This window comes from Pteronotus mesoamericanus, unplaced genomic scaffold (genome assembly GCF_021234165.1).
Source record: "Pteronotus mesoamericanus isolate MK-2021 breed Mesoamerican mustached bat unplaced genomic scaffold, CSHL_Meso_final contig_173, whole genome shotgun sequence".
Taxonomy (NCBI): domain Eukaryota; kingdom Metazoa; phylum Chordata; class Mammalia; order Chiroptera; family Mormoopidae; genus Pteronotus; species Pteronotus mesoamericanus.
Window position 1 is genome coordinate 7,396,464 of NW_026555072.1, and position 24,657 is coordinate 7,421,120.

General features: G+C 38.0%; 1 protein-coding gene and 1 pseudogene across 1 annotated transcript; one reads left to right on the plus strand and one right to left on the minus strand.

Annotated features, from left to right (window-relative positions):
- Nucleotides 1-6,011: 6,011 nt before the first annotated feature.
- On the minus strand, nt 6,012-6,181 carry LOC129065295 (uncharacterized; annotated as a pseudogene).
- Nucleotides 6,182-19,800: 13,619 nt separating this feature from the next.
- Nucleotides 19,801-20,409, plus strand: PPP1R2C (PPP1R2C family member C). The gene has a single exon (XM_054566329.1). It carries the CDS (start codon nt 19,801-19,803, stop codon nt 20,407-20,409), a length of 609 nt encoding a protein of 202 aa, XP_054422304.1.
- Nucleotides 20,410-24,657: the final 4,248 nt, after the last annotated feature.

Consider the following 24,657-nt stretch of genomic DNA (forward strand, 5'->3'; position numbering starts at 1 on the left):
GACAGACTATCCTGATCCCCCACCCACCTCCCAACTGCCCTGACATCAACTGACACTGATTTATTAAATGCATATTTATCAGGAACTTACAATGCATCAGGTTCTTTTGTAGGATCTTGGGATATAGCTGATCCAGACAAAGATCTTAGCATTCATAGAACTTACATTCTAGGTTTCTGGGGAAATGTTTTGATTGATATTCATCTTCCTCTTGGTAAAAGCAGTTTATGCATCACAAAAATGGGATTAAAACCCAAGGAAATTATTTTTAACATGATTAAAATGTTAAATAGGAAAATACTTGGGAGACTTCTGGCCAAGATGGAGACATAGGTAGGTACACTTTGCCTCCTTGCACAACCAAAAGGACAACAATAAATTTAGAAACAAAAAATAACCATAATTGCCAGAAAATCAAACTGTATGGAAGTCTGACAACCAAGGAGTTAAAAAAGAAACATTGATCCAGACCAGTAGGAGGGGCACAGATGGGCAGCCAGGGCAGAGAATATGCACAGCAAGGGGGTGGATGGAAGACCAGGTGGGCAAGACAGCAGCTGGTGGACCCTGTGGTCCCACATTTGCATGTGGATAAACCAGGAGGAAAAGCTGGGGAGCAAGAGAGACCATGTAATCCAGGGTTCCAGTGCAGGAGAAGAAAGTCTCAGAACCTCTGGCTTTAAAAAACAGAGGGGGAAACTTACAGCCACATGGGAGAGTCTGTTGGAGAGACCCACAGGGTCCTAGAATGTACACAAACCCACCCACCTGGGAATCAGCAATAGAAGGGCCCAATTTGCTTGTGGGTAGTGGGGGAGGTGACTGAAAGCTGACTGAGAACCAAGCAAGTAGCATTGTTCCCTCTCAGACCTCTCCCCCACCTACAGCATTAAAAAGCAGCGACCTAAATTGCCCCACCCTGGGAAATACCTAAGGGTCCACCCCTTCCAATGTGACAGGTACACTGAGACAAAGAAATATGGCCCAAATGAAGGAACAGATCAAAACTCTGAAAATAAAACTAAGCAATGGGAAAATATATTTGCTAATGATACATCAGATAGAAGTTTGATCTCCAAGATATATAAAGAACTCACTTGACTCCACTCCAAGAAGACAAACAATCCAATAAAAAAGTGAGCAAAGGACCTGGGCAGACACTTTTCCAAGGAGGAGATACAGAGGGCCCAGAGGCATTTGAAAGGATGCTCAGCATAACTAGCCATCAGAGAAATACAGATCAAAACCACCAGGAGGTACCACCTCACACTGGTCAGAACGGCCATCATAAACAGATCCACAAACAACAGGTGCTGGCAAGGCTGTGCAGAAAAGGGAACCCTAGTCCAGTGTTGGTGGGAATGCAGACTGGTGCAGCCACTATGGAAAGCAGTGTGGAATTTCCTCAGAAAGCTGAAAATGGAACTGCCTTTTGATCCAGTGATTCCCCTACTGGGACTATACCCTGAGAACACCAAAACGCCAATACAAAAGAACCTATGCACCCCTATGTTCATAGCAGCACAATTGACAATAGCCAAGTGTTGGAAGCAACCTAAATGCCCATTAGTAGATGATTGTATCAAAAAGTCATGGTACATATACACAATGGAATACTACGCAGCAGAAAGAAAAAAAGAACTACTAAGCTTCACGACAGCATGGATGGAACTGGAGTGCATTATGCTAAGCGAAATAAGCCAGGGGGTGAAAGACAAGTACCATATGATCTCACCTATAAGCGGAACCTAACCAACAATGCAAAGAAGCAAGGAAAATATGACCAGCAACACTGAAAGGAAAAGAAATCAACAGAGACACGAGGGAAGGGGGGGCAGGGAAAGGGAAGGGAAGGGGAAAGTCAAGGAACATATAGCAAGGACTCATGGACAAAACCAAAGGGGAAGAGCTGAGGGAGGGAAGGAGGGAAGGGGCAAAGGAAAGTGGTGGGGGGGAGGCAGAGACAAATGTATTTAAAAAATAAAAAAAGAAAGAAATAAAAAAAAATAACTAAGCAATGAAGAGATAGCCAAACTATCAGATGAACAGTTCAAAACACTGGTAATCAAGATGCTCACAAAATTGATTGAATATGGTCGCAAAATGAAGGAAAAAGTGAAGGCTATGTAAAATTAAATAAAGAGAAATACACAGGGAACCAACAGTAAACAGAAAGTAACTGGGACTCAAATCAACAATTTAGAACAGAAGTAAGAAATAAACATTCAACCGTAAAAGAAGGAAGCAGCACGGATTCAAAAAAAAAAAAAAAAAGAAAAATGAGGAGAGGCTTAGGGACCTCTGGGACAATTTTAAACAATCTAACATCTGAATCATAGGGGTGCAAGAAGGAAAAGAAGAAGAGCAAGAAATTGAAAACTTCTTTGAACAAATAATGGAGAACTTCCTGATTGTAGCAAGGGAAATAGACTTCCAAGGAGTCCAGGAAGCTCAGAGGCCCAAAGAAGTTTGACCCAAAGAAGCACACACCAAAGCACATCATAATTATATTAGCCAAGATTAAAGATAAGGAGAGAATTTTAAAAGCAGCAAGAGAAAATGAGACAGTTATCTACAAAGGAGTTCCCATAAGACTATCAGCTGATTTCTCAAGAGAAACCTTGCAGGCAAGAAGGGGCTGGCAAGAAGTGTTCAAAGTCATGAAATACAAGGATATACATCCAAGATTACTCTCTCCAGCAAAACTATCATTTACAATGGAAGGTCAGATAAAGTACTTCCCAGATAAGGTCAAGTTGAAGGAGTTCATCATCACCAAGTTCTTATTATATGAAATGTTAATGGGATTTATCTAAGGAAAAGATGAAGATCAGAGACTATGAACAGTAAAATGATAACAAACTCACAACAATCAACAACTGAACCTAAAAACAAAAGCAAGCAAACAACTAAAACAGGAACAAAATTACAGAAATGGAGATCAGAGGGGAGAGGGAGTGGGGAAAATGGGGGATAAGGTACAGGGAATAAGAAGCATAATTGATAGGTACAAAATAGACAGGAGTAGGTGAAGAATAGTAGAGGAAATAGAGAAGCCAAAGAAGTTATATGACCCATGGACATGAACTAAGAGGGTGGAATGCTGGTGGGATGGAGGGGTGAAGAGCAGACGAGAATAAAGGGGAGAAAAAAATGGGACAACTGTAATAACATAGTCAATAAAATATATTTTTCCAAAAAGAAAAATACTTGGTTTCAATTTTTAAATAGACCTGTAATATTTGTTTCCAAAATATTAAATAAGAACAGCAAATTATGACAAAACCAAAGGGGAAGAGCTGAGGGAGGGAAGGAGGGAGGGAGCAAGGGAAAGTGGTTGGGGGGAGGCAGAGACAAATGTATTTAAAAAGTAAATAAATTTTAAAAAAAAGAACAGCAAATTGTAGAGCAATTTATATACTACATTTGAAAAACATATAGCAGGAAAACTCAATCAGGAAGTACACACAATAAACAGTTAACATAGCATTGGAGGAAATATAGAGTTGATTACTTTCACCCTAGCACAAATATTCATTGCTTAAATTTATTGATAAAGATGTATTATTTTTTCATTTAAAAAATTCAACAGAGACTTATTTAGGATTCAATATGACATGTTTTTTAAAACATCAGTTGAGAAATTGAACTATATTAGCAATCATCCCTCTTTTCTGCACTCATGTCAGATAACATTCACACATGTAGCACATTTTCAAAGGTATAACCAGGTCTATGTGTAATTCCCTGGCAGGAACCTACCTTTTTCTCTTCCACTAAGGATTGTGTGTCAGAAGCTAGATCTCAAGAAGTGTAACATTATAATGATGACCTTAAATTAATTTTGTTCATAAATATAGACACAGAGGAAAAATAGAGATAGAAATATGCAATAGGTATAACTACTCATATAGTTACGGTGTTAAAAATCTCCCGTGTTTGGTAACAAATTGGTAACAAATTATCTGTGAAATAATTACAAAACACTAGAATGTCTGAAAACTCTTGGTGACAAAGAAACAAAACTGGTCTTAAACCTCTGTAATCAAAATGTGTTTCTCAGACCAGCAGCATTCGCCTTCCTTGGGAGCTTGTTTGAACTGCAGGATCTCAGGATCTCAGGATCCTCTTCTAGATCTGCTGAATCAAAATGTGCATTTTAACAATATCTCCAGGTGTTTCATAAGTACATTAAAGTTTGAAAATCATCAACCTAAATACATGTTGAGTTCCTTCCAACTTAGAGATTTTGGGAATAGAACTAAAAATGACAGGACCAGATATGACATCAGCACCTGCAATAAAATCTACCTAATCCTATATCTCTGCTTCCACGCGTCCAAAATTTTGGATGACTTTTCATCCTTTAAGCATAGCCGTGCTACCAAAAGAGACAGCTAGTTTCTGTAGAACAGTTGCTACTCAGCATTAAGGTGCTGACAGATTGTTTCCACACAAAATTGCAATTCATAACTCAGGCATCTGCTCCAACTTTCAGGATTCCAAGCTTTAGTTGAAACGGTTTGGAGTTTGTGATTCATCTTTACACCCATCCTCATCCCCTTGAATGTTGGCACATAACAAAGATCTACTAGGAAATGAAACCATAAAAACAAAAAAGGTAGTATAATTGGAAAGGAAGAGTGCTTTGACTTTTCATTGTTCCATCAAAAAAGAAAAATTGTGTTTGTAAGTATTCAGTACTTCAGGGGAATTTTCTAATACATCACTTCATGTCTGCAGTGTCGTACCCAGTATTAATTTTGCAGCAATGCATTACATATGGGATTGACCCTTGAACACCTTTAAGGTTAGAAGAACCAACCACCCCACCCTCTGCAGTCAAAAATCCATGTATAAATTTCGACTTCCAAAAACTTAATTCGTAGTAGCTTGTTGTTGACAAGAAGCCTTACTGATAACATAAAGGGACAATTAACACATGTTTTGTATGTTGTGTGGATTATATACTGTATTCTTATAATAATGTCACCTAAAGAAAAATGTTATTAAGAAAATAGTAAGGAAGAGCAAATATATTTGCAGTATTTATTGGGAAAAAATAATGTATAATGGACCCACACAGTTCAAACCTGTGTTGTTCAAGGATCAACTACACATGATTTCCATACTAATTATTTTCATCTTGAGTTAGAAACTCAATATATATATCTATATATATATATCTATATCTATATATCTATATCTATATCTATATCTATATCTATATATATATATCTATATCTACATCTACAGGTTCCTTGATGAACAAGCAATGACAGACATTTTTCTCTTTGTGACAATATTGGGTCACTAATGCAAGTAGCCTCCTGAAAAATAATAAACCTCATAATATATTGAATCTCACTTCTCTGGTGTCTCTTTGCTTGTGTCTGTTTTTCTCTAAAGGAATTTTTTCAAGATGTTTTTTTAAAATGTTACCAGCCTAAGCCTAAATTCATAAACCTGATTCTTCCATTTTTCTTTGGCTATTGTGTTCTGTTTGGTCCTTCATTGTTTTGTTTTAGAGCCCATGCATCTTAGTTTCTAGTTGATACTCAGATGGGAAAACATCATCTTAATAATAGTTATAAGTGGCCCAAGATCAGTTTCTCAGACAGGTCCTGTCATATTCAATACTTCCCCATGAAAAAGTAAAATGAAAAAAGGTGACTTTATTTCTGAAATATTTGAAAGTATAATGGCATGAAGAAATACAAAATGGAATAGTTTAGAGCACAACTAAACTTAGTGAGACTTAAACAAAAAATAGAAACAGAGATATATTGCCTGAGCTATGAATCAAAATTTCCTTTTGTCTCTTTTAAGTGAATATTTATCAAAAAACCTAATGATAAAATATATAATTTTGAGCACAATTATCTAAAGTGATCATTTTACACTGGGATGAAGGCTAACCTCTTTGAAGAATTGTGTCCATCTACTGTGGGAAGATTTTCTATTAGGGCTAAGCAGCCATCAACTGGAATAGTCCCAAACACTCACTGTCTGATGGATGTGCCGGCATTAATCCCTGCCATTTATTAATGAGAGCATTTATCAAGCCCTACTGTGGGCATTAGGAGCTACAGGGGGCACACAGAACATCAAAAACATGAACATGTTAAACTGATAAGAACAGATACTACACTTTACCTTAGCCAAAAGGCTGAGATGCAATTGATGATCCCTACATGTGAGGTACTTTCCATCTAGGAAGGCTAGCTGTCAGATGAAGCATGCCTGGACAAATATGGGCAGGCTCACCTGTTGGGGACTATCTGTGAGATGATAAATCAGGGGTGCTAAGAAAGTTACACTTCCCGAAAGAATATGTCCTGCAAACACTAACAGTTGCTTAAAGTACCACCAATCCACTATCTGATTAAATATGTATAGGTCTATGTGACCTGTTACAATGACAATTCCCTGGGGAAAATTTTCAGCTAAGAGAAATTTACCCTGTCTTTTAGGAATTCATGTGACTCTGCTTTTGCACTAAAAAAGTGTAGACAACAATGGAGAATCACTTGGACAGATTGCCAAGGAAACTATCCTGCCAATTTATTCTTTTAGTTTTCTTTCTATATGCTCAATCACCTAAAGATGTAAATGTGGAGAATCAAGATGGCAGAAGAGTGAGTGGAAGTCACATTGACCTCCTCCTAGGACCAATCTGGAATTACAACTAAATTGTCGAGAAATCACCTGGAACAAACAACTAAACAATAGCGAGAGAGGAGCCTTATAACCTCAGACAGACAGAAAAAGAAGTTTTAGCACAACATAACTGGTAAAGAGTGCGGTAGAGACTCAAGAAGCTGAGCGGGGCGACCACAGGTGGCAGCACAAGAAGGACATAGAAATAGCTACATGGATCCCCCTGAGAAGAGCAGGGCCTAAACCATAAGCAGGGATCTCCAGCCTACAGCACCAGAGCCCCAAAAGTACACAGATAATAGTCAACTGCAAAAAGCAGCAGGGTTGATCTCTGCCAGAGACAGGTGCCTAGAGAAGCAAAGAGCCAATAAAAGGGCCAACATATACATTTTTATTTGCAGCCACTTACCCTGGGCTTCGACAATGGTGGGGGCAGAATGGGCTAGAGACACCTGAGGAGAGACTAGACAAGGAGTCTTTGGGGAGAGAACTGAGAAAATACCTGGAGGGACACCAGAGATGATTCCTCCCCTATATGGCAGCAGTAATGAGGCTCAGGCAGACCACTCCCCTGAGTGGCAGCAGTGAGATAGGACCCAATAACCGCACCCTATGCTGTCTAAGCCTGTGATGAGCACAGGGTGTCTAGATTAACAACTGAAGAAGACAGACAAACAGTAGATTCCTGGAAGTCTCGAACAGACAGCCTAAGGTCAGACATAGTCCACAACTGAAATCATCAGAGGCTGATCCAGAAAGAAAAAAAAAAAAAACAGTGGTCTCCTATGATAGAAGTTCATACCACAAAGTCAGGAAATCAAGACAGATCAATTTAAGAAACAGAAGCAAAAAAGAAGAGTCTCACAATTAATGGGAAGACAAAGAAACACCCCCCAATCTAAAGGAAACCAGGAATACACACAAAGAGAACTAAATGAAATAGAGGCAAGTAAACTATCAGAGTTCAAAACAACGGTTCTAAAGAGGCTCAATGAGCTCAGTGAATTCAGAGAGAATTACAAAAAACTGCAGGGATACTATGAGGAACTTACTGCAAACTATATCAGAATGAAAAAGGACATAGAAACTATCAATAAGAGACAAGAGGAAATGAAGAATACAATTTCTCAATTGAAGAACACAATAGAATGAAGCAAAAGCAGGCTGGATGAAGCAGAGGATTAAATCAGCGAGCTGGAGGATAGGTAGAAAAAAGCTCCAAGAAAGAGCAAGAAGATGAAAAAAAACTCAAGAAGAATGAAAAGGCATTTAGGGAAATAGAGGACACCCAGAAACATAATAATATCTGTATAATAGGGACACCAGAAGGAGAAGAAAAAGAGGAAGGAATAGAGAATCTGTTTGAAAAAGTAATGCTGAAAACTTTCCTAATTGGAGGAGAGAAAGAGTCGCACATGTCTAGGAAGCACAGAGGGTCCCATTCAAGAAGAACCCAATGAGGCCCACTCCAAGACACATCATACTTGAAATGGCAAATATCAAAGACAAATAGAGAATCCCAAAGGAAGCAAGGGAGAAAGAGGCAGTAACATATAAGGGAGCCCCGCTATGGCTAGCATCTGACTTCTGAACAGAAACACTACCAGCCAGAAGGGAATGGCAAGAAATATTCCATGTAATGAAAAGCAAAGGCCTGCAACAAAGACTGCTCTACCCAGCAAGGCTCTCAAATAAAATGGAAAGCGAAATAAGGGGTTTCCCGGACAAAAGAAGCCTAAAAGAATACACCTCCACCAAACCAGCACTGCAAAATATGTTAAAGGGACTGCTTTAAGAAGATGAAGGAAAAGAGTCTGTGAATACCCAGTTCCTTTCACCAATACTTGATATTACCAATATTTTTAACACTTATTAATCTAATTGTGACAATGATGTGTTATTTTGTTACTTTATTATTTATTGACACTAACTCTATTTTTGTACATTTCTTCTCTATTTCTGTTATTCTAAAAAAAACTTTAAATGACTTCTTTGTATTCTTTATCTATTTTTTGATTAAATGTTTGTATAATTTTTTCCCTAAAAAAAAAAAACAAAAAACCCGGGCGAATCAAGATGGTGGAAGAGTGAGTGGAAGTCACACTGACCTCCCCCCAGGACCAACCTGGAATTACAACTTAATTGTGGAGAAATCACCTGGAACAAACAACTGAACAATAGCAAAAGAGGAGCCTTGTAACCTCGGAGACTAAAGAATCGGCCTTAGCACAATCTAACTGATAGGGAGTGCGGTACAGACCTGAGAAGGCAGGTGGGGAAGCACCAGAAGGATATTGAAATGGCCAGTTGTATCCCGTCGAGAAGAGCGTGGTCTAAACCAAAAGCAGGGATCTCTAGCCCACAGCACCACAGTTCAAAAAGTCCACAGAAAACAGCCAGCTGCTCAAAGCAGCAGGGATGCTCTCTGACAGAGACAGGCGGCAGGAGACCCAAAGATCCGTTTAAAGGGCCAACACAAAATTTTTATTTGCAGCCACTTACCCTGGTCTCCAGCAAAGGCAGGGGCAGAGTGGGCTAGAGACGCCTGAGGAGAGACTGGGGAAGGAGGTTTTCGGGAGAGAATTGGGAGAGTAGCTGGCAGGATCTCAGGGCTGACTCATTCCCCATGCGGCAGCAGCCATCTTGCTCAGACAGAGAACACACCCCCTGAGCAGCACCTGCATCAAAGGACCCAATAGCCCCGCCCTCAGGTGGGATTCCACCCCGCCCCTTGCTGTGAAAGTTGCCTGCTGTGTACAGAGTGGCAGCCACAGACAGTGAATCCCTGCAAAAGGGGGTGCAGAGAGGTCTGGTGACACTTGTGGAAAGACTGGGGATGGAGGCTTTGGGAGAGAACTGAGAGAGTAGCCTGTTGGATCCCAGTGTGGACTCCTCCCCCATATGGCAGCAGAATGAAAGGACACAATAACCCCACCCCCAGGAGGTACTCTGCCCTGCCCTGAGCTCTCTAAGGTGCCCACTGAGTGCAGAGAGAATAGATTAATAGCTGAAGGAGACAGCCACAAACAGTAGATTCCTGGAAGTCTTGTACAGACTACCTATGATCAGACAGGGTCAACATCTGACATCATCAGAGGCAGATTCAGAAAGTAAAAACAGTGGTCTCCAATCATAGAAGTTAATACCACAAAATCAGGAAGTCAAGACAGATCAACTTAAGAAGCAGAAGCAAAACAGAAGAGTCTCACAAATAATGGGAAGACAAAGAAATACGCCCCACTTGAAGCGAAAGGAGGAATGCCAAGAATGAGAACTAAATGAAATAGAGGCAAATAAACTATCAGATATTGAGTTCCAAACAACAGTTCTAAGGAAGCTCAATGAGCTCAGTGAGCTCAGAGAGAATTACCAAAAACTACAGGGAAACTATGAGAAACTTACTGCAAGCTATATCAGAATGAAAAAGGACGTAGAAACTATCAACAAGAGGCAAGAGGAAAAGAAGAATATAATTTCTGAATTGAACAACAAAGTAGAAGGAATCAAAAGCAGGCTAGATGAAGCTGAGGACCGAATCAGCAAGCTGGAGCATAAGGTAGGAAAAGCTCCCAGAAAGAGCAAGACAATGAAAAAAGGACAAAACCAAAGGGGAAGAGCTGAGGGAGGGAAGGAGGGAGGGGGCAAGGGAATATGGTGGGGGGAGGCAGAGACAAATGTATTTAAAAAAATAAATAAAATAAAAGAGAGCTGGAAAAAAAAAAGAAGTTCTATTATTAGTGCTTCATGCCCAGATACTTTTTCAAAACAAAATGTCTCCTTAGAACTATTAAATAAATTTCTAAGCAAATAAAAAAACAGACTCAAAATAAATGAAGCTTCATTGAGGGAAATGCAGGACAACCTGATTATTATCCAGATAATAGGTATATCAGAAGGAGAAGAGGATGAGGAAGGGATAGAGAACCTGTTTGAAAAAGTAATGATGGAAAACTTCCCCAACTGGAAGAGAGAAGAAGTCACACACGTCCAGGAAGCACAGAGGGTCCCATTCAAGAGGAACCCCATGAAGCCCACTCTAAGGCACATCGTCATTAAAATGGCAAATATCAGAGACAAACAGAGAATCCTAAAGCAAGCAAGGGAGAAAGAGGTAGTAACATATAAGGGATCCCCGCTATGGCTAGCATCTGACTTCTCAACAGAAACACTGCAAGCCAGAAGGGATTGGCAAGAAATATTCCAAGTCATGAAAAACAAAGGCCTGTAACCAAGACTGCTCTACCCAGCAAGGCTCTGAATTAAAATGGAAGGCAATATAAGGAGTTTCCTGGACAAAAGAAGGCTAAAAGAATACACCTCCACCAAACCAGCACTGCAAAATATGCTAAAGGGACTGCTTTAAGATGAAGACAAAGTTTCTATGAATACCCAGTTCCTATTACTGTTGCCAATACTTGATATTAGCAATATTTTTAGTACTCATTAATCTGATTGTGACAATTATGTTATTTTAATTTTATCTTTACTATTTGTTGTAGCTATACCTGTTTCAGTATATTTCTTGCCTATTTTATTATTTTTTTAAAAAAGCTTTAAATGACTTTTTGGTATTCTTTATCCATTTATTCATTAAAGGTTTGTAGAACATTTAAAAAAAACAAAAATCCTATTAACCATGTTTTAGATGTGTTGCAAATACATCTATTCTATTCTATTTCTAATAGAATAGAATTTCTATTCTATTCCTGGTCCTTTAACTTTTTTTATATGTTCATTATAGTATAGTTAAATGTTTAATATAGTCATATTGTCAATGAATATTTTACTTCAGGTCATGAAAAATATTAGTTTCTATTTTCTCCAAAATCTCCTTAGATTCTACATATTGATTTTAACTCACCTGAATATTTCTTATATAATGTATGTAATAAGGCTCTATATTTGTTTTATTTCAAGTAATAGTGGTCCATGCACCTTATTTGTTGAATAAGCCTTATTTTACCCATTGACTTGAAACATCAACTTAATCATATATTGTTAGATATATATATGGTTATATATATGTTTGTCTCTAGAATGTTCATTGTATTTCATTGATCTTCTTGATTATTTTTGTGCAAGTGTCATGTTGATTGAATTGCTGAGACTTTATAAGGGTTTTAAATTTTTTTAATATAATTAACTGTGATATTTAAAAAGAATAAATAAAATCAATCTGCATTTTAGAAAGAAAGGAGAGACAGATGGAACTGCTTCTTTTTGTGACAACATGGATGAAACTGGAGAATATTAAGCTAAGTGTAATAATCCAGCCGATGAAAGACAAATACCATATGATCTCACCTGTAAGTGGAATCTATTCAACAAAATAAACTAATGAACAAAATAAACCACAGGCAAGGAAACATGGAGCAGACTGAAAGTGACCAGAGGGGAGGGGGAAAGAGAGCAATGGTGGAAAGAAGGGGAAGGGACTAGACAAAAAACATGTATGAATGACCCATGAACATGGACAACAGAGTGGGAATTGACTGTGGGAGTGGGGATGGGTGGTGGGGGTAAAGGGGGAAAATTGAGACACCTGTAATAGAATTAACATGATTTATGAATTAATAAATAAATTAATTAATTAAAAACAAAACAAAACAAAACTATTAACCCGTTATTAGATGTTTGGCAAATACTTATGCATTCTATTACTTGTTCTTTTACTTTTTATATGTATATTACAGTCTTACATGTTTGATATAGATATATTGTCAATATCTTACTTTATAGCTTCTGGGTTTGAATATGTTACTCCAGGATAAGAAAAATAGTATTTTGTATTTTCTCCATAAACTCCTTAGGTTTTACATTTTGATTTTTAACTCACCTGAATATTTTTTTGTATAATGTGTGAAATAGGGCTGTATATTTTTTTTTTTATTTCAAGTAATAGTGGTCCATGCACCTTATTTGTTGTATAAGCTTTATTTTCCCCAGTGATTTGAAATATCAATTTAAATATATCAATTTAATCATTTAATCATTGTTAGACAGATATATAAGTTTGTTTCTAGAATGCTCATTTTATTTCATTGATCTACTTGAGTATTTCTGTGTGGGAGTCATGTTTTAGTTTTTGAGAATTTTAATGGATTTAAATTTTTTAATATTTTATAATGGATTTTGACATTTAAAAATAAATAAAATAATGAAATCAATCTGCATTAAAAAAAGAAAGAAGGAACTCCTACCTTTTGCGACAACATGGATGGAATTGGATAATATTTTGCTAAGTGAAATAAGCCAGTTGGTGAAAGACAAACACCATATGATCTCACCTATAAGTGGGGTCTCTTCAACAAAATAAACTAAAAAACAAAATTAGCCACAGGCAAAGAACCATGGAGCAGACTGTAAGTGATCAGAATGGAAGGAGAAGAAGGACAATGATGGAAAGAAGAAGAAGGGACTAAACAAAGAACATGTATGAATGACCCATGGACATGGACAACAGAGTGGGAATTGACTGTGGGAGAGGGGGTTGGGGTGGGATGTGTGGTGGAGGGCAAAGGGGAAAAATTTTGACAACTGTAATAGAATAAACATGATTTACAAATAAAAAAATAAAGCAGTCAATGTGCATGCGTGATTAAAGAAAGAGTAAAGGGCCGCTTCCTGTATATAGTTATAAAAACAGTAGCCTTCCTACTGCTATAGTGTATTACATGTCAACCCCAATACTATTTGTACTCATCTGCCACAAGCCATCTTCACCATCCTTTGGCCCTTTTCCACCTTGTGCTTAGTTTAAAAAAAAATACCTATTATACAAGTCCTTCCTGGTCCCCCCTGGCAGAATAAATCTCTCTCCATCTGTACAACATTCTTTTGTTCTTTCTTGGCTTTTCAGAGAGTAGGGAGTGTTGTCTCTAACTCTGGACCTTCATTAGTCTGAGCCACCTGCCAGATGGGCAGGGGCCCTGTTTTACTCTAGTTGTTCTCAATGTGGCCCCTGGACCAAGGACAAGAACATCACCTAGGAACTTGTTTGAAATGCAAATGCTCAGACTCTGTCTGCGCCAGTCCTCCTGAATCAGAAGGTTGGGGTAGGAGGTGATTCTCTGTACTTTAACAAGCTTCTAGGGGGTTCTTATGCACATTGGAGTTTGACAACCACTGTTCTACTCTCTATCATTTCTGCCTTTCTGTCACAGTGTCTAAGTGGCTTCCATGAACTGTTTTGCTGGCTCTCTTTAAACACAACCTAACACTTAGGCATGATTAAGATATAACCAAATTCCACAACTAGGTGTATTTCTGTTCATTAGAGCCAAAATGTGTTCACCTTACTTACTAGACTGGTTGTCAGAAATGAAGAAGATTCTGTCGGGTTACATCAGCCAGCATAAATTGCCAGCTAACACTCTTTGCATGTGGTATTCACAAATACTATAAATCACTGACTGGAATTTGGTGACAGTTTTCCTGCTCCACCTCCCTGCAGATAACATCTTGTTAGTGAGCCATGAGGATGCTAACAATACACTTACTGCATCTTCTAAGAAATATGACAGTTCTGTAGGTTATTTTTTGTGCGTGCGAAACATAAAAAAGATTTGCAGCATTTCATTTCTTTTTCTATTATACTCTTTTGCTGTTTTTTATAATGCTCTTTCAAAAAATATAGATATATAAAAACAAAAAAACTTGTTTCCAGAATAGAATGCATCTCACATCACATTATATTTCTCTGTGTGAGTTTTTCTCCACAGCCACATTTGTACACATGGGAAATAATCCTGTCTATAATGTTATCTTTAAAGGGCTGCCTCAAGGAATTTCAGCATTGTTGGCAAAATTGGATTTTTCTACCCTGGATCACATTATTGCTTTTCTAATTTGACTATGGTTCACCAAGAACTAGAGTTCTTGGTCAGCTGGCCTTTTGATTCCTTGCTCAGAAAACTTTTCCACTTGAGCCCCAGGCTGAACTTGCACCTCATATTTTAACTTGCTATTCAGAGGACATGAAGTTCAGGTTTTTAATCCCTGTGAAAATTATGGTTTTACTGTTTTTTTATTTTTTCTTTAAAAGTGTTTGTGCTACTGTAGAATGCTGCAGGCCAAAGATGAAGAAATGAAAAGGGAATTTTGTCTAAATTTGTACAGATAACTGATTTGAATATGAGACACATACTGAGACCCATGACTCTCATCACTTCTAGAGAGGACATGCAGAAAATAGGAAAGTACGCTGCTATCACATTCCCAAAGGACCTGGACTTTTAGTGTTGGGTGTGCCACTAACCACTTGTGTGATCCTACCAAGCTACCATGCATTTCTGGTCCTTAGTCCTCTCAGTTAGGCAATGAAGAGTTTGGATATTATGAATTTCAGGATTCCCATCTAATCCAAAACAATACTTTCCAGGATATATCTTTATAACATTTATATATCAAAATAGTTGATAAAAGCATGTTGCATGTTTTATCAATAGCTCTTTCCCTGGGCAACTAGGGTTAAGAGCAAGAATATGAACAACACCCTTTCATTTTCCTAACCATGACAAGTCATAGTGTGCTTTAAGGAGCAGAAAGAACACTTTTCTACTACAAACTCTTCAGCCAATCCCTGCTAAGCCTATTTGCTGATATCTTTGGCATTACTTTTTGCATAACGTCTACATACTTTCCCACTGATAACACTTTCTTCATTTAATGTTCCAAAACTAGATGAGCCTTTTGGAAGAGACAAGTTGATGTTTACTCTGTAACATCATAAGTTCTCATTGATATCCTGTCTAATTTGTGACCACTTCTCAATGAAAGTGTGAAAGTGCTTGTCTGAATCACTAGAGTAGAAAATCTCCTTACCCCTACTCTCAAAACAAATCACCACTCAGAAAATCAATACTTGGTGGTAACCAAACACTCCAGCTTTTGTCAATGACTCTATCTTGCAGTGGTTTTCAAATTGGCCTCCCTCTTCAGGTCCCTGTGATGCCTTAAGAGCCACCTCTGTGATAGCTGGCAGTGAGAACTCTGAGGTCTCCACCTTCAAACAGTCCAACTCCACTGCTTCCTACCTCCAATTTTATTAGTTTTTATTCAGAAGTTCTATGTAGTATTTCATTTGGGGAAAAAGTTTTACTGCTTTAAAACTTGTAATGAAAAAGATGGAAAACTATTGCCTCACTGAACCTCTCGATCTATTCACATTGTCAGGCTCTTTCTTTCAAAAGAGTTTTGTGCACTTCCCTCAGTTCATTCACTCATTTTACAGAAATATGGACATTGCCACAGAGTATGGACATACGCCAATTACTGTGTTAGATGTGTGGGAGTTCAAGATAAAGTACACAATTTTTGTCTTAGTCTGGGTTTTACTTGCAAAAGCAGACCTAAAGAAAAGGACTTTCATTTGGAACTGTGATCCCTGGGAGCAGGATAGCAGTAGAGAGCTTGTGAAGTGGGGAAGGGAGTAAGCCAATACAAGGATGCATCAGGAAGTTGATCATTCACTCCTGATACTCCAGCAGGAATCCAGAGTGATGAAGAATGAATGTCTTTTCCCACTCCCAGAAGGCCCAAAGTAAAGACGTCAGCAACTGATCTATAAATACACTGTAGCTCCCTCACTAGAGTAGTGAAGGTGGCCAATGAGAGTAATTCTTCTACGTCGATTCCCAGAGTTTCCCAGCAAGATTAAGCTCTAGTTGCCCACTAGAGTTTAGGAACTCCTTAGGTAATGCAGGCTTTGCCTCCTACCCTTCCCTGTCTCACTTCTCCATCTCACTTCCCCAATCCTCAACCAGTGTTTTCTTCAAATGTTCTCTCAAGTAAACTACTTGGAATTGAATCCTTATTTCAGAGTTGGCTTCTAAAAGAACTCAATCTAAGATAGGGGCATTTAGTAGGAGATCAGAAATTGGGGGTTAAAATATAAGAGAGAGAGAGAGATTGGACAAGAAAAATAGATTAAAAAACCAAATAGTACTTTTATTTTTAACCACACAGTATCTAACATAATTCTCTAAGTACTGTGGACAATTCTTGGGTGGATTGATGTATGACTTCAGGTGCCACATGGGTGAACTACTATTAATCTTCACTTCTGACAGCATAATGTGTCTTAAAATAGCCTGCTGTTTTCTCAATATTTTACTAATCTTTCACTAATGGCACTCAGTGGGACATTTAGGATACCTGCTTTGTTTTTGGTAATTCTTGGTATCTTAGGTGTTCTCACCTTTGGTTGAAAATTTCTGTGTTCCTGGTTTTGTTCTCCTTTTGATCCAACTCCTGTATTCATGACATTTGGAGAATATCTCCATAGAAGGGATGTGATTCTCACTGGAAGGAAAGATGTTGAGTAATCTATTGTCACAATTAATAAAGAGTGAGTGCTCTGTAAAAATACTCTGATCCCATGCAAACAACACAAAATTCACATGACATTTTAGATAAAAGTGATATTTTTAATGTATTTTAAAACTGTGATAATAGAACATGATGCATATTTAGATGTAGTTGCCAAATGTTAACTTTGAAGACTACTGAAGCACAGCTTCATTTTTGTGCATTCAAAATAAAGGTTTTTCTACTGGAAATATAGTGGATGGCACCTAAGTATTTGTTGAAATAAATATCTTCTAGGCCTGTACCGAACTAATTTCATATAATGTGTCATTGATGGGGAAAGTTTTAGTCAGACCTGGAGGACTGTGTGTGTGCATGTTGGGACCTCAGACATATCTGCTCAGCCCTTGTCCTAGGGTAATAACAAATGAACCATGTAAACAGGAATATTGGAAAGACTTATGATCATTTCTAACTTTTAAGCTTCTAGTAGTTTTGAATAAATTGACAATTTTTAGTATGATGACGAGAGCTCAAAATTCTTCTTCCTTTAGGCAACTTTCATTAAGCAGATAATTAGCAAATGGTAGGTGAAAAAGGATTACTTTTAAGTAATGTGCAATTGAAATCCGTAATGCCCATTGATTTCATTCTTTAAATGACTTCATTTTTAACCCATGTAATAGATCACAACCACAGTGTTCCTGTCCTAACATATGAACTACCATTGTGTTACTGTGTGATGAGTCAGAATACTCAACTGGATTGCTGACTGATTATATATTGATTAACTTGTATATTCAGATCATAGTATGTGGGGTGAGTGCTGTCTACACACAAAAGCAAAATCCCAGTACACTGGAATCAGTGTCTCCCTTAACATCCTGTTTACAGCTAAACACACACAGGCCCACTATGCCTACTAAACAGGAAGGCAAATTGCATTTGTGCTGGTCTGTGCTGCCTTTCAGTTAGGCTTTTTTGAAGGGTGGCCTGGAGTATTTCTGAATAATGATGGTTGGTTTTTTTTTCCCTTCACATACCAGAAGTTTTTTCCTATAGCCTTGAATATTAGCTTTTGAATTTTTGAAGGCCCTCACCACAAAATAAAGCTTTTTTTTCCAAAGAGTATGATATTAGGAAATTATTTTTATGAAATGAATAACACAGTTTTAAAGTGATTGCAACTCCTGAAATTAGTAAGACTTTGGAGAATACAGGACAATTTGAACTTAAGGTGCTTAAGATCCTTGTAAAGTTTTATGGTTCTTTCATGCTTTTGCTTTCATGTTCTAAAATGTAGAAAGAACTTGAGGGAGAAAAGAGGAAGCAAAGTAAATCAGAAGTGAAAAATGTCTTGTGAATGCTACCTGGAGAGGAAAAGGTGAAACTAAATCTTAATTTCCCTTTTGTGTTTTAGAAGAATATCACATCTGTGGCCTGTGAAGGGCAAATGTTCTAAAGCTGCTTGTTATAACAGACCCCAAGTTCCACATGTGAGTAGTTTTTCCCACGTAACTGACTGAACAAATTGTAAATGACTATAAAAGTTCTGGAGCCCCCTTTTCTCCAGTCGCACATTTCATTCTTCCAATTTCCTATCCTCTATCATTTATTTTTCACTCAATAAATATTTTTGTAATACCAACTGTGTGCCAGGTCCAACATAATGTTGTGAAGATACAAAGCTGGAGATAATGATGAGCAAAACAAACACCTACCTGTATCTCTTTGAGTCTACAATCTAATGTACACAGATAATATAATTACAAGAACTCTGAGTGCTGCCAAGGAGAATTTGTTCAGGGGTCAGGAAATAGGCCCCTGTACAGTAATGATAGAGCTGAAATCTGAAGGGGCATTCCAGACTGGGAAGAACCTAGAAAAAGGTTCTGGGACAGGAAGGAAGGTGAATGCTCCTGGAACCAAAAGGCCAGAACAGAAAGTTGGAGGGAGGGTGGGAAGAATTGGAGGGATGATGCTCCAGCAGATAATGGAGCTGCTTTTTGGTTTCTTCTGGATTTTGGTCTCTATGTTAAAGAAAATTGGCAGCTGCTAAACAGTTTAAAAGAGAGATATGACAAGATTTGATGGGTGTTTTTAAAAGACAACTCTGGCTGGAGGGTAGATAAGAGGTTGGATATAAGCAGGAGGTGTTATGAGGGAACAAGGTGTTTGCAGAAAAGATAGAACTGGAGAGTTTCTGGAAATATTTATGCCAGTGCCTGAGGACTGGATTGGAGAGTGGCACTATGAAGGCACCGAGATTGATGTGCAGGTTCCCAGCCAGTGTTGTGTTTGAATATTGTGGCCATTAACTGAAAGGCAGGCAGAGAAGGAGAGGGGGTCAAGGGATTAGGGATTGTGTGTGTGTAGTTGGGAAGAGAGTCAGGTGTGGATAGCAACAGATGGAAGGAGAAGAAGTTAACTACCTTGTAGTGTCAATGCCACCAATCTTTCTAACAAATATATTGGCTTTGGAATTTTTGACAGTGACCCACACTAAGAAATATATTTTACATAGCCTCCTCATACACGGTATATATAGAAAGTCATAAAACAGTGCTTTCTTGTTTCACGTGCAACTCGGGGATATTTCTTATCTTACTCCATTAAAAAAAAAAAAGACATCAGTGTGGGCTGCAAGGTGGTGACGTTCGCACTAGCTGCTGTGGCGACCATTGTGGCTGGCGTCCTTTGTGAGGTCGGTCCAGTGAGGCTCCTAGGGGTCTTGGAAACGTGATCCAAACAGACCTCGCTTCAGTATCAACTTGAAGCGCTGCAGGCGGCTGTGGCCCAGAGCTCGCTTAGCCACTCCTTTAAATCCCCACCATGGCTACTTCCACCACCTCACACAGACCCATCAAGGGGATCCTGAAAAACAAAGGCTCCACGGATTCTTCGAAGGCGACCTCTGCCCAGCAGTCTGGAGGGCCTAGTGAAGTACAGACCAAAAAGTCTAACAGGTGGGACGAGTCAAATATCCGTGCCACATGCCGCTCTGCATACAGAGACTATGATTCAATGAAGATAAATGAGCCCAACATTCCTCATCTCAGGTTTCAAGATGGCAGAGAAAATACCATGCGTGATTTAGAAACAAAAGACCAGACCGGAGACACCGCTATAGATACCTTAGCTAAGAAATTAGCTGCCACTGATCTCTCTGAGCCAAACTGTCTCATGGGGGAGACAGAGAGCAAGGAGGCATACAACACCAGAATTTTCTTGGACAGACGAGAAAAACAGCGGCAGTTTGAATTGAGAAGGAAGCTCCATTACACCGAAGGACTGCACATGAAATTAGGTAGGGAATTAATTGCAAAAGAACTCCAATGTGAAGAAATGGATGATGAAAACGAAGAAAGCCCACCTGTTATCAATGAAGAGATGACTGCGGCAGGAGAATCAGACGATGGCCCTGTAAACGATGAACTGTAAACTCAGGCACGCTAAGCATAGAAAACGGTTATCCACACTACAACCGTTGTCAAACCCTGCTAGTTTAATAGACTGTTTCTAGTTCTGTAGAACTGTGCTTTAAGTACTGAAATACTTACTATCAGTTAAATTGTACTGTAATGATTAAATAGTAAACTTCTAAATGAATTAAATGGAAAATGTCTACTTGGTATTCTTGTCTTGTACTTTTCCACGAATACAAATCCCGACATCAGTCTAAAACCATATTACCTTTTATAAAACTTAGTTAATGTATGTATTATATAGGTTTTTTATGTGTTAAGAGCTTAAAAAGGGACCAATTTATATTCACTTCTAGATGGACTAGGTTTTATAGAAAAGGTTTTGTTACAAAACAAAAATGCAATTGAGACAGCAGGTTATATAGTCAGATAAATATTCAAAGTGAAAAACACTTGTTTTAGAGTGATTTGCTGTTTAATTGGGAGAGAATATAAGCTATTTTGTTACATTTTCTTAGAGTAGTACCTTTAAATTTTCTCTCAATTTTCTTTCAGTGTTTATAAGGAAATGACTGAACTCTTTTTATCAGAAATAATCTCTTTTTATGAATTAGCAGGTTAAAATTACGTTGGTGTCTGTTCTATTTCTTGTACACTCTGTGAAAAATACTCTCTGATACCAATATTTTTAAAAGTATAATATTATCTCAGTAGTCTGTTCTCAAACCTGTCTTAACTTTTATCCTTTGTGGCTTCAGACCACCCTACATATACACACACAATCATTTATGAAGTACCATATTGTCAAGGCATTAGGAACTCTTCCTTCTCAAATCTTCTATCACTTCTTAAAACAATTTCATTTCTATTTTGACCATCATGGCCTATTCAGTCATCTAATATGTATAGAAAATAGATTGAATAGCAGAAGAGTTAGGAAATAGAATTCAACTGCTAAATATCTGTACTTTTTTGGTTTATGGCTTGCTAAATAATTTGCTATTATTAGTTTATCATTTGACCAAATTAGCTTTTAGAAAACAACTGGGATTTTTTTTTCATTATAGAATCCTGTGCAATTAATGACATGATTATAGTTCCTAAATGTACAAGGACAGAAGTAAGCACAAAGGGATGTGTGTGTATGTATTTCCTTTTCTTTAATTAATAATTTTACTGAGCTAATTGTAGATTCACATGTAGTTGTGAGAAATATCACAGAGTGTACCCTTTACCCAGTTTCTCTCAATGATAACATATTTCAAAACTATAGTACAATGCCACAACCAGGATGTTGATGTTAATATAATCAAGATACAGAACATTCCATCACTACAAGGATCCCTCATGTTGCCCTTTTATAGCCACATCTGTTTTTCATTTCCATAATTTTGTCATTTCCAGAATATTATATAAATGAACTCATAGTATGAATCTTCTGGGATGCACCATAGTTTGTTTAGCCATTCACCCATTGAAAGAAATCTGGACTAGTTCCAAGTTTTAGTATTACAAATGAAGCTGCTATGAACATTCATGTGCAGGTCTTTGTATGAACATTAAGTTTTCACTTTTCTGGGATAAGTGCCCAACAGTGCGATTGCTAGCTCATGTGGTAGTTGCAGTTTCTTAAGAAGCTGCTAAATTGTTTTCCAGAGTGGCTGCACCATTTTACATTCCCATAAGCAATGTATGAGCATTCCAGTTTTTCTGCATCCCCACCAACCTTTGGTATTGTCACTATTTTTTATTTAAGTAATTTTTAGAAATGTGTAATGATGTGTTAATTTACATTTCACTAATGGTTAATGATGTTGAACATCTTTTCATGTGTTTATTTGCAATCTGTATATCCTCTTCTGTGAATTATCTTTTGCTCATTTTCTAGTTTAATTATTTGTTTTACTGTTGAATTTTGAGAGTTCTTTGATTTGCAAATCTTTTCTCACAATCCGTAGATTATCCTTTTACAAAGATTTTGCAGAGCAAAGGTTTTTAATTTTGATGTGGTTCAATTTATCAATTTTTCCGTTTATGCATGAGGCTTTTGGTATCCTAGTTAAATGTAATCGAGAAGGATATTTTTTCCACATGATTTCTTAATTAAGTTACATGGTACTGGGCTATATAGAAAATGGACCTTTATTATTTAAGTTTGATTTTCCTGTGGAGAAAGAAATATGAGAATGTTCAGTTTCAGTTTCAACTCTTTTATCAGTGCCACCTACTCTGCTAAACTCCTTTGATGTCATCGTTTGTTTACGTATTTTTCAGTGTGAAATTCAGCAAGGTTTGTAACAGAACCCTTGTGGGTCTATTGCTCTGGATTCTATTGCTCACTGCCAATAAGAACTGTGGCTCTCAGTGCCAGAGTTTTGTAAAAAGGAAAGGAATTATTTAATTAAAAGTTATACAGGTTTAGACTAATGGCAGAATTTTGCCATTAGGTCTCACTCCCTTCGAATGCCCACAAACACACACTGTGCTGTCCCCCACCCTTTGCTCAGTCAAGCCAGTCTCAGAGCATGCCAGTCAGAGGTACTGCTTTTTAGGAAAAAAAGAAAAAAAACAGAAGTCCACAGCTCACTTTTTCCAGTTCCTCCCAGTAATCTGTGCTCAGCTGGACAGGCCTCTCGTGGTTCCCAGCGTGATCAGCCATGTCACCATGACATCCTGTTCTTAATCCAAAACCATGTGGCCCCTACTCACAGCCAGCTGGCGAGGGTCTTTCCACCCCTTTAGTCCCGAAAGGCCCCACAAGGTCCTGCATTGTCCCTTTCACATAGGTGCCCCCCTTTTAGTTTAAATCCCGGCCTGGCTTCTCCTCCATAACTCCATTTCTGACTCCTTCCACAATTAGCTACACCTGCTAGCACTCCCATGTTTTCCACCTTTCTTGGCCACCATTGTTAGTCCAGGCAGGCATGGCACTGTGGCGTGGAACACACCAGTTCCAAGCTCTCAAGCAGACACTGTATTACAGGGTGGAGGGGAAGTCGCCTCCCAGCTACATCACAGGTCAAAGTCACGCCCATCTTCCTGGACCAGGCAAACTATTCAGCATTACTATGAAGCTGGCCTGCTGTTATTGATATGCAAAGTAACTCTAAATGGTCCTGCTTCATGTCTCTCATCCCCCAGACAGGTCTATGAGGAATATCCTATATCCACAGACATCCCAAGTTCTGGACCCTGTTCCACACCCGTTACAAGTTGGCAGTTTAAAACCTGGGACACATAATGGTATGTAAATGGATTAGGCAAGAGTAACTTCCACTTGAAGGTTAAGGCAAATGTATTTTCCCCCTAACTTTGAAATTGCTTATATTTTTTTCTCTACATTAGTACACTAAATAACATATTGTAAAAAAGCACACTGATATGAAAAGAATAAGTATCAAGAGTCATTAAATTTGGTTTATTTAAACTGCAACCTGCAATTTGACTAACACTCAATACAAAAGATCTTAATATTTTCAGTTAAAATATTTTGTTCTTTGTGTATAAATATCGCCTGGGAGTAATACTGTAGGAGCTTATCAGCCATTCACACCTTAGAATAAATGAAGAACATGGTACAAAACTTTCAATTAGGAAGGGAGTGAGCCAGATTTGGGGTGGTTATAAAAATAAGAGGAAAGAAGGTGGTACCTAGAAGTGAGGAGTTGAGAAGGGAAGAAAAGATTGTGAAAAAATAATGAAGCACTAAGTTCACTAGCTTTAAAAGTTATGGCTGGCTCTCAATAAGTCATTAACTTTGAACTGTCATAAAGTGGACACAAAATCTTAGTGATGAAACAATAAGGAAAAAGATGGTTGTCTTTCCACCCAACCAAATAATTATAGCAATACTCCACTATTACTACTATTAATTGTCATTTACTAAGTATATGAAATGTGTTGGACACTGTACTAGGGCTTCAAAAGAATTGTCTCATTCAATTATGTCAACAATCTTTTGAAATAGTATTGATTTGCACAGTTTAGAGATTTTGAGAATTACAATAAAGGAAATTGTATAATTTACCCAAATCCATAACTGCTAGTTGATGAAAGCTGGGTTCAAATCCAGGCCTAACTGGCTTACTCAGGTATAGTGTTTTCCCCACTATGCAACACTGGTTCTATTCAGGTTCTTGATGTGATTGAAGGTCCCCCCCTCTTACTCCCTCCTAAGCAAAAATGTCTACCCTGGCAGTGTAACAGGAGTTCTTTTCTGTATACTGGTGAAGTGTGAGTGATCTAAGGAAATGTTCAGTCTACA

Excerpts from the sequence above, each read along its gene's own strand:
- PPP1R2C (XM_054566329.1), top strand. The coding sequence starts at position 19,801 with ATGGCTACTTCCACCACCTCACACAGACCCATCAAGGGGATCCTGAAA.